Here is a 10,401-nt window from a genome sequence, read left to right as displayed (position 1 = left end):
CTCCAGCCTGGGCGACAGAGCGAGACTCCGTCTCAAAAAAAAAAAAAAAAAAAATAATAATAATAATAATAATATTGGACTGACAGGACCGGGGGAGTTATTCAGTGACGTTTTTATGAAAGTGGTTACTTTAAATGTGAATATTAATGGGAGCAAGGTAAAGAAAGTTTAAAAGAGGCCGAGCATAGTGGTTCACACTTATAATCCCAGTAATTGGGGAGGCCAAGGTCAGAAGTTCGAGACCCGCCTAGGCAAGAGACCCCTTTCTCTTTAGCAGGGCATGGTGGCACGCACCTGTAGTCCTATCTACTCAGGAGGCTGAGGCAAGAGAATCCCTTCAGCCCAAGAGTTCAGAGTTACAGTAAGCCATAATCATGACCCTACACTCCAGTTTGGGTGACAGAGCAAGACCCTGTCTTTAGTCCAAGGAATCGTAAATGCAAAGGCTAACGGTTTGGTAGTCAAGAACTTTTGGCACAATTGATACCTAACCTGCCTGGCTTTCACAAAAAAAGATAGTTTTGACATTAACAAAAAAAAAGGGGGGGGACAAATAATCAAGAGTTCCAATTAATAACTAATTTTTAAGTTCTTTGGGAAAAAAATTTTAAATATTATTGTTAGACTTTTTTGCCCCAGCAGTTTCCAAGTCATACTGAACACTCCTTCCAATCTAGTTATGGACATAAAGTGGACATAGGGATTATGATATTACATCTCTTGCTTGAAATCTTCCAAAAGTTGGGGCACTGTTACCTACAAAATCAAATCCAAAATCACTCTGAGAATTCAAAAGATCCCTTAAATCTAGTTCCTCTTTGAGTACTCTTTTGTCCCCTCTAATACACACTCATCCCTAAAGGTGCAATTTTTTTAGTCTTAGAACCTTTACACTTTAAAATTGAGGAACCAAGAGCTTTTATGTGGGGCTTCTCTATCAATATTTACTGTTTGAAACTGAGAAATTTATCAACACTAATTCATGTGAAAAATAACAGTATTTTCAAAACAGCACCCCACAATTTAGAAGAATGGCATTGTTTCACATTTTTGCAAAACTCTATTTTGTGGCTTAATAGGAAATAGTTGAATTCTCATTATCTGCTACTACATTCAAACTGTTGCAATATCACACATCACATAGCCTCTGGAAAACTCCACTGTACACTGGTGAAAGAATAAAAATAGAAAAGGCAAATAATATCTTAGTACATGAAAACAGTTTTTAACTCACAAACTTGCTGAAATGGTCTTGAGAACCCCAGAAGTCCCCAGATCACACCTTAAGAACCACTGCCAACAAAGGAGAAAGGCAATACAATGCAGCAAAGATAGTCTTTTCAACAAATAGTACTGCACAATTCCACATCCACAGGCAAAAAAAAAAAAAAGAATCTGGAGACAGACATTACACTCACAAAAATTAAGTCAAAATGGATCACAGACCTAAATGTAAAATGCAGAATTATAAAGCTCCCAGATGGTGATACAGAAGACAATCTAGATGACCTTGCATTTGTTGATGACTTTTTAAACACAATGATGAAGGCATGACCCATGAAAGAAAGAACTGCTAAACTGGACTTCATTAAGATTAAAATGTTCTGCTCTGTGAAAGGCATTGTCAAGAGAATGAAAAAGACGAGGCACAGACTGGGAGAAAATATTTGCAAAAGATACATTTGATAGCCAGGCTTGGTAGCTCATGCCTGTAATCCCAACACTTTGGGAGCCTGAAGCAGGCAGATCACCTGAGGTCAGGAGTTCAAGACCAGCCTGGCTAATATGGTGAAACCCCATCTCTACTAAAAATACAAAAATTAGCCCGGCATGATGGTGGGCATCTGTAATCCCAGCTACTCGGGAAGCTGAGGCAGAAGAATCACTTGAATCCCTGGGAGACAGAGCTTACAATGAGATGAGATGGCGCCACTGCACTCTAGCCTAGGAGACAGAGCAAGACTCTATCTCAAAAAAAAAAAAGATACATTTGATAAAGGACTGTTATTCAAAATATACAACTCTCAAAACTCAACAAAAAGAAAACAAAGAACCTGACTTTAAGAGCAGGACAAAGACCTTAGCGGACACCTCACTAAAGAAGATACAAAGATGGCAACTAAGCATATGAAAAGATGTCACATAATCAGGAAAAGGTAAATTAAAACAATACCACTACACACCTATTAGAATGGCCAAAACCCGTAACAGTGACAATATCAAATGTTGGTAAGAATGTGAACAGAAACTCCCATTCATTACTGGTATGAATATAAAATGGTACCATCACTTTGAAAGACAGTTTGGAGGTTTCTTGCAAAACTAAAGGTACTCTTACCATATGATCCAGCAACTGTGTTCCTTGGTATTTATCCAAACGAACTGAAAATTTATGTCCACACAAAAGACACACACACAGATGTTTGATGTTTATAGCAGCTTTATTCACAATTGCCAAAACTAGGAAGCAACCAAGATGTCCTTCACTAAGTAAATGGACAAGTAAACCCTGGTATATCCAGATAATAAATAGAGTAGTCAAGTGCAAAAAAAAAAAAAGGCTGTCAAACCATGAAAAGCCATTGAGGAAATTGTAAATGCGTATTAGTACGTGAAAAAAGAAAATCTGAAAAGGCTATAGATTGTATGATTCCAACTATGACATTCTTGAAAAGGCAAAACTATAGAGACAGTTAATAAAAAATAGCAGTTGCCAGCGGTTGGGGAAGAGGAGGGATGGCTAGGGGGAGCATAGAGTATTTCAGGGCAGAACCCTGTACCACTACAATAGAGGATATGTGCCATACAATTGTCCAAACTCACAGAACATACAAACACCAAGAGTAAACCCTGGCCTGGCGTAGTGGCTCACGCCTGTAATCCCAGCACTTTGGGAGGCTGAGGTGGGTGGATCACCTGAGGTCAGGAATTCGAGACCCGCCTGGCCAACATGGTGAAACCCCATCTCTATCAAAAATATAAAAATTTAGCTGGGCATAGTGGCGGGCACCTGTAATCCCAAATACTTGGGAGGCTGAGCCAGGAGAATGCCTTGAATCCGGAAGGCAAAGGTTGCAGTGCGCCAAGATTGTACCACTGCACTCCAGCCTGGGCAACAAGAGCGAAACTACGTCTCAAAAAAAAAAAAAAAAGCGAACCCTAATGTAAACTATGGACTTTGGGTAAAGATGTGTGAATGTACGTCCATCAATTTTAACAAATGTACCACTTTCGTGGGGGATATAATATATCTTGATAATAATACAACTTGAGAAATCCTTAATTTTCTGATAATCTGATAAATCACAACTCTGAACATAATTTTTAATACGAAGGCTTAGGTTTGCTGAGATTCTCTTTTAAAGAACTATTAACTGTCCAAAATGATTCTCCATAAAAAGAACCATATACACAGTGAACATACAAAATTCTAAAAGGTCAAGTCCAAAATTTTGATTCTCTAGAGAGAATATATAATGAGAATTCTCTCTCTAGAGAGAATGTCTAAAGCGGTTTAACTAGCAACATACTAAGAACACAAAGTAACGGAAATGCCACTTTAGCTACCAAAAGAACAGGAAGAGCAAATACTAAGCCTTTACTTTGAAAGTCTAAGACTACTACTTCCTGGTAGGGCTCTAACCTCTTGCCAAGAAGCCTGTAAGTTTATTTTTCTTACTTCTTTATTTTAAGTGAGAAATCATGAAATTAAGCATTTTAGAGCTGAAGAAAACAAAGGAGAAACAACTATGTCTACGGTGAACTTTCACATTAACTATTCTAAACGATCATCATGGCCAAATAAATTTACTTAAATGAAAGCGATTCTGATTATTAAAATATATTATTTTTAAACAATTAGTGTATTTTAAAACATCAAAGTAAATGTTTCATATAAATGTCTCACAAAGCATATGAAAGAAAAACGCCAATCACTTCTTATGAAGTGTTTCACTTCTCACCTGCCATAGTAACTTTAAATTCAAAGACACCTTTAAAAATTATCCAGTAAAATACTTAGTAAACATAAAAGGTATAGATGCCCAAAGTCTAATATTATTTCTTAACATAGCAAATAAATCCATCAGTGAACAATAATTACAAAAGTATTTCAGAATTCATTTGCTAATTACGAACAAGCGGTTATAAAAAAAGGGTAATATTAAGTTCTCTTTAGAGTTTCTCTTTTAAAATACATATGATTCAGAAACAACTAGATATATCTGGGAGGAAAAAGGATCCATTTGTGAATTTTACTATACACCTCAGGCATTCTGTTCCGCCATGGCGACAGAAAAAATAAAAATAAATAAAATGTCTCAGGCATTTGACATGTATAATCAAATCTTACTCATTACTACCACTTTGATAACTCTATTACTATTTTCTGTATTGCAAAACTACTAAAAGACTAGTAAGGATAATGAAAATATAAATCATATGACTAATTCTTATAGGAAAGAACAGGAAGCCCAGACATTAATTACACAATAACTGTCTTTTTAAAACCAGATCCTTTTGAAAAAAAAAGTCCCAGTTACCTTACTTAATAAGAGATATCCTGGGACAGATCTTCTACTTTATTTCTTCCTTATATGCGTCTTCTTAGAAACCACATCCTAGCTACCAGATCCTTCTTGACAATACGCAAACTAAGCACCCATGATATTAACTGAAACATTAAAAACCATTTGTGCTTTAAAAGAGAATTAATTCAGGTACAGTTTGGTATGTTATATACATTTTTAATGTAGTTACACAAACCCCTAGACCAAATACAAATTCCACCTTCTACATAAGCAAAATATTCAAATCTTACTTTTTAGAAACTTATTTCCAATTTCTAGATTCAGTTCACAACATACAAATAACCATTCTGTATCTACCATAGAGATATGTTGATAATGGATGCTTAGTAAGAACTTGATCTTGATTTTGTTTTAGAAAAGATAAGGCAGTGGTTGAAATAAAATGTCCTTGTAAATTAACTGGGAAAAATATGAATTAAAAAACAGAGACATACAGGATATGGTGACTCACACCTATAATCCTGGCACTTTAGGAGGCTCAGCTGGTAGACAGGATCCTTGAGCCCCGGAGTTTGAGATCTGTCTGAGCAACATAAGGAGACCCTGTCTATACAAAAATCAAAAATCAGCTGTGTGTGGTAGCAGGTGCCTACGGTCCTGGCTACTCAGGAAGATTGTCTGAACCCAGGAAGTCAAGGCTGCAGTGAGATGTGATTGCACCACTGCACTCTAGCCTGGGCAACAGGGTGAGACCCACCTTATTAAAAAAAAAAAAAGAGGAGACATTACAGCCTTTAGTACAAATATTACATTTCAGTGAAATATGTCAAAATATAAACGTCCAAGGATAGTAAATAGGAATAAAGAAAATTAAGAATTCATATCAAAAAATAGGATAAGGGACAGGCATGCTGGCTCACACCCATAATCCCAGCACTCTGGGAGGCTGAGGCAGGAGGATTACTTGAGCCCAGGAGTTCAAGACCAGCCTGGGCCACATAGGGAGACCCTCATCTCTCCAAAAACAAAAAGTTTCTTTAACCAGGCGTAGTGGCACATGCCTGTAGTCCCAGCTACTTGGGAGACTGAGGTGGGAGGATCTCTTGAGCCTGAGGAGGACGAGGCTGCAGTGAGCTGTGATCCTGCCACTGCACACCAGTGACAGAGCAAGACCCTATATCAAAAAAAAGGGGGTGGGTTAAGACTAAAGATCGTAAGATCAGATAAAAATGATTTATATATTAAGAAGTTATAAATTAAAAATTGTGGGCCAGGCACGGTGGCTCACATCTATAATCCCAGCCCTTTCGGAGGCAGAGGCGGGAGGATCACAAGAGACCCAGACCATCCTGGCCAACATGGTGAAACCCTGTCTCTACTAAAAATACAAAAATTAGCTGGGTGTGGTGGCGTGCGCCTGTAGTCCCAGCTACTCAAGAGGCTGAGGCAGGAGAATTGCATGAACCTGGGAGGCGGAGGTTGCAGTGAGTCAAGATTGCACCACTGCACCCGAGCCTGGGGACAGAGCGAGACTCCAAGACTCCGTCTCAAAAAAAAAAAAAAGAAAGAAAGAAAAAAATGTTTTCTATCCTGCAATCATCATGGTTCTTTTAAGCATTCTATACTGCTAAACAGAATGAGAAGCTACTTTCTATGTATATGAATTGCCCCCACCTGCAGCTGTGAGACAGGATTAAATGAGACGATGAGAAAGTGCCCGGAAAACTGAAGTCCTTCAAATATAAGGACTGCTATGCCTCTACCTTGATTATGGCTACTAAAGGCCCAAAATTAAATGGAAATCATGTTTATTTTTACAAACATATTCCAAGTTCGACAACGCTTTCACACTAGGGATGCTAGTCAACGTTATTATCCATTAACACCTACAGTATAAGCAAAGCAAAAAAATCTTTCTTCAATAAGTATATAACATAGTATGAATTAAGCCATAATTCATGGATTATTAATAATCACTTCCTAATATGGAAAGATCTTGGCGAGAAACTGCACAGAAACCACCTCCACACTCTAAGGGCTCATAGGAAAACCAACAGTCCTAAGCATATTTTTTGTTAAATGCTGCCATTTTAAAATGAAATCATTTTCATTAGATTCATATAAATAAGCATCAGTTGCTAGAGGCATTAAAAGGTGCACATAAACTAAGCTTTCACTATAAAGAAAAACTCCTAAAAGACGAAAAAGTACTTGAAATGACAGGTTTCTGGATTAAAGCCTAAAGTTCATGATGTCAACAACATGAACTGTCTGTAGAAGACTTTTAAATTTCCTCAAAGGCATGTTAGTGTGTGCAAGGAAGGTATTTGTTTAGTAAACCACTCACTGGTCAGACTTTACCTAAGATAAAAGCATTTTATTAGTGAGAACTGATTACAGGACATTTTAAACAACAATGTAGGGAAAATAGTATTCCAGTCTTTTAAAACTGCATTGAAAAGAAATAGAAGTACACTATCTACACATATATTTTTAAATCAAATACTACCAGGTATACTCAAGTTCCAAAAAGGTGAGAGCTTGTAAAAACAGAAGTGGAAGAGAAAAAGAACGACAAAGGCAAGATTATCCTCCAGACCTAATCCCAGTTAGCATCTGCAGTAGTGGTTAAAAAAAGAGAAATAGCTAATAACATTTATGAAACCACATGCAAATAGCACTCTTTCAACCTTACCTATTTTCTCCTCTTTTTGGCAACGCGTTAAAAGAACCACTGCTACATTTGAAATAAGACACAAACCTTTACAAAAAAACTTTTAAAAGACTTCTCGATTCTTATTTTGAAAGAGGAAAGAGGAAAATAGTTCACACAGTCACAAGTAGTTTCTTCATACTCCCATACCAAAAAAGAAAAAAAAAAAACACCAAAAACAACTAACAGAAGAATTAACACAGTGTCAGGGCAAACTGTAAGATTTGGTAGGGCAAATCAAGTAGTCATTTGAAGAGCCTAAATAGTAGAAACGTCTACTACACATATCAGATAATCAAAAAATCACATATGGCTTTACAATGCACTTTAAAAAGTTTTCTGTTTATAAGTGTCACCATTTAAATATACTCTCCATTCTCTAAGACAAACAAGGACTGAGAGTTTAAAAGCAGCCTGAACGCATATCTGAAAGAACCAAGCACTAATGCTTTTTATTTAAAACTTTTTTCCACAGTGGAGGAACAATCACAACGAATAATGGGCTTCTGTGTAGCAAAAACTTGTTCTAACAGCTTTCATGAGCACAGTAACTTGGAAGAATTTACATTTCGTACATTTTTTTTTAAAGTGCAAACTTTACGGCCAAAGTCCAAATAAGAAATTAAAACAGGCTTCCAGACAGTGAATTATCTTTCAGGGCATGCTCACTCTTGCTTCAAACAGTAAAGCAAAGTAACTTTCATGTATGATGAAAGTCAGTCAGACTAATGTGTTCAGTCATTTAAAAAGGTAACTTATTTATGGTGACTATTTCCCTATTTTTCCCTGAAAAGTTTCAAGTCTAAGCTCCATTAGCTTGAGTGATCCAATGAGCTTTGTACCCCGAGGTAAAAGAGCGCAAAGAAAAAGGATATTACAGGTGACTTCCAGGTTAGAAAAAAGTTGCGAGGAGTCAGCTCTACTAATCAGCTCTACTAATTGTATCTACGTTAGCGAATGGACGAATACCGTGTCGTGTAAGAGAAGCTGGTTCCTCAAAAGGTAACTGGCATAATTAAAACGTATCCAAACTCAAGCATCATCAAACATCATTTTGCCAATGTTTTTTAAGGGATGTATGTTATTTCTAAGTAAATTTATTAATCCATTTGAAATTCCAACAGTCTACGCTTAACACTTAAGCTTCTGAATTCAGGCCGCCAGAGTTAACAGTTCCGGGAACTGATAAGAGTATCAGCAAAAAGCCTTTTTCCAGTTCCCCATTTGAAAAGGTGGGGGGCAGAGCTGACAGTCACAAACTCACCCCAGTCAAAAGTATGGACAATGGACAACACAATGATTAAATTCCACCAGAGGCAAATAAAAATCCCAACTTTCCAGAAAGCTTTCCCTACACCAAATTGAATCATTTTACTTTCAATCTCACAAAGAAGGTAATCTGAAATAAAAGTCGGGTAAGTGGGTATGGTATTTAAAATAAAATGAGTCAAAAAAACTACACTGAAGCTACTAGAGAGGCGATGAAAGGTAACCCAAACGCGAGAGAGAAGGTGGACGAGAAAGCCAGGAACGGATGGGAGAAGCAGCCAGTGGAGCAAAGGAAGTGAGGCACTTCAAGGGAGGCAGCCCGGAGGGACAACAGGGATCTGGGTGCAAGGAACCAGGCGTTTGCGGAAACCCGAAGAAGGCTGATGAAGAAACAATGGGGCTGGGCAGACGCTCAGGCGAGGGCGACAAGGCGGCACCGGACGGGTGGGAAGGGAGAGCAGAAGGCTGCAGTGGAGACGGCGGGTAGCGGGTGAGAAGCCAGGTGGGGAGGCAAGTTGGTTGGGTATGATGGGTGTGGTAGCGCACCGGACAGGAGGGGAGGGTCCCCTAGGAATAGGGAGGGGACTGGCTTGTCAGATTTTGAGACGGGGAGCGGAGGCCGTGAAGGCAGGTGTGATGGAAGCAAAAGAACACAGCCCAACGGGCACAGGACCCGCCGTGCCAGAGAAGACGCAGGGAGGGAAGAGGCAGCAGACGGGGGAAAGAAAAGAGAGGGAGAGAAGGACGCGGGTCGCGCGGGCGCCTGGGAGGGGGGCCGCGGTCGGCTTCACTCACAGTCCAGGTGCTTTTTCTTGGGCCCCATGATCTCGTGGGTCGTGGCCTTGCATACTGTCTTGGATACGGCAGAGCCCGTGACACTGTGCTGGGCGGCAGTGATTCGGTCCGTGAGGCTCTGGCCGGACATCTCTGCAGTTCCTCCACCACCCCACCCGCTCAGCAGCCGGCGGGGACTGGGACCCCCAAGAGCCGGAGGGTCCCCACCCCCCACCGCACCCCCTACCCCCACCGGCTCCTTCCCCGCCTGCCGGTCTGGGGCGCGGTTCGGGGCCGCGCGCTGCCACCCAGGCCAGAGAGAACCGGCTTGTATCACCCGCGGAGTCGGACAAGATGTCGGGCACTCCCTTGCCCCCGCCTCAGTTCAGCCCACCCCTTCGCTGGTCAGCTGGAGCCGGGCAGGGTAAGAGGGACAGGCAGCTGCAGGAAAATGGCGGCGCCAGGCTCCTCCTCGGAGCTTTCCGGGCTGCCCCCGGGTCACGTGACTTGGACACCGCCCCTCCTCCCTTCTCCCGCCCCTTTCCCCTTCCCTTTCCTCTTTGACGCCCGCCCTCCCTAGCTCAACAAGGGAAGAGCGGGGCGGCGCCCGCGCGTTACGTGATGGAACTCGCCAGGCGGGCGCAACAGGAGGCCCGCCCGAGGGGAGTGCGCAGCCGGCGCGTCACGTGACTCTCCCTGCCAACAGGTCGCCTGAGGCTCGGCCCGCGGGGGTCACAGACGGAGGGCGGGGCGGGAGAGGAATGGCGAGGGCGGCGTGCTGGGGGCGGGGCGGCAGGCTTCTCCACTTACCCCCAACTCAAGTGTGTCCTCGTGTCTGTGGTTGAAACCAACAGCTTGACAAAGGAGGTGCAGCTGCCGTCACAGCTTCCCCTGAAGTCGGGGGTATTAGGCCTCTGGCCCCCCGAGCTTTCCTAGCAGAGTCAAGAATGTATTTCGAGACGCCTCCCAAAGCCGCCCTCCTGGCTTAAAGGAGAAGGTTCCAGCCGGCCTATTTTCTGAACCTGCCAGCAGGCCTCTCTCTACCGTGGAACTATTGAAGCTCTCCTTATTTACTTACCCCAGAAAGGTTTTTTTTCCCCCTCTTTCCTTGAGAGG

The 10,401-nt window shown here is 41.4% G+C and overlaps 1 protein-coding gene across 1 annotated transcript in view; it reads right to left on the bottom strand.

The window, feature by feature from the left end:
- The window catches only part of PICALM (phosphatidylinositol binding clathrin assembly protein), a 112,746-nt gene extending 102,825 nt beyond the window's left edge, over nt 1–9,921 (bottom strand). Inside the window, exon 1 of the mRNA XM_011938499.1 lies at nt 9,307–9,921. Within this exon, the coding sequence (XP_011793889.1) occupies nt 9,307–9,436 (130 nt within the window). The 5' untranslated portion in view covers nt 9,437–9,921. The remainder of the gene's footprint in view (nt 1–9,306) is intronic.
- Between the last annotated feature and the right edge of the window lie 480 nt (nt 9,922–10,401).

This window comes from Colobus angolensis, unplaced genomic scaffold (assembly GCF_000951035.1).
Source record: "Colobus angolensis palliatus isolate OR3802 unplaced genomic scaffold, Cang.pa_1.0 Scaffold174, whole genome shotgun sequence".
Classification (NCBI taxonomy): Eukaryota; Metazoa; Chordata; class Mammalia; order Primates; family Cercopithecidae; genus Colobus; species Colobus angolensis.
The sequence above is the reverse complement of the archived record's forward strand: the minus strand, read 5'-3'. Positions and strand labels throughout refer to the sequence as shown.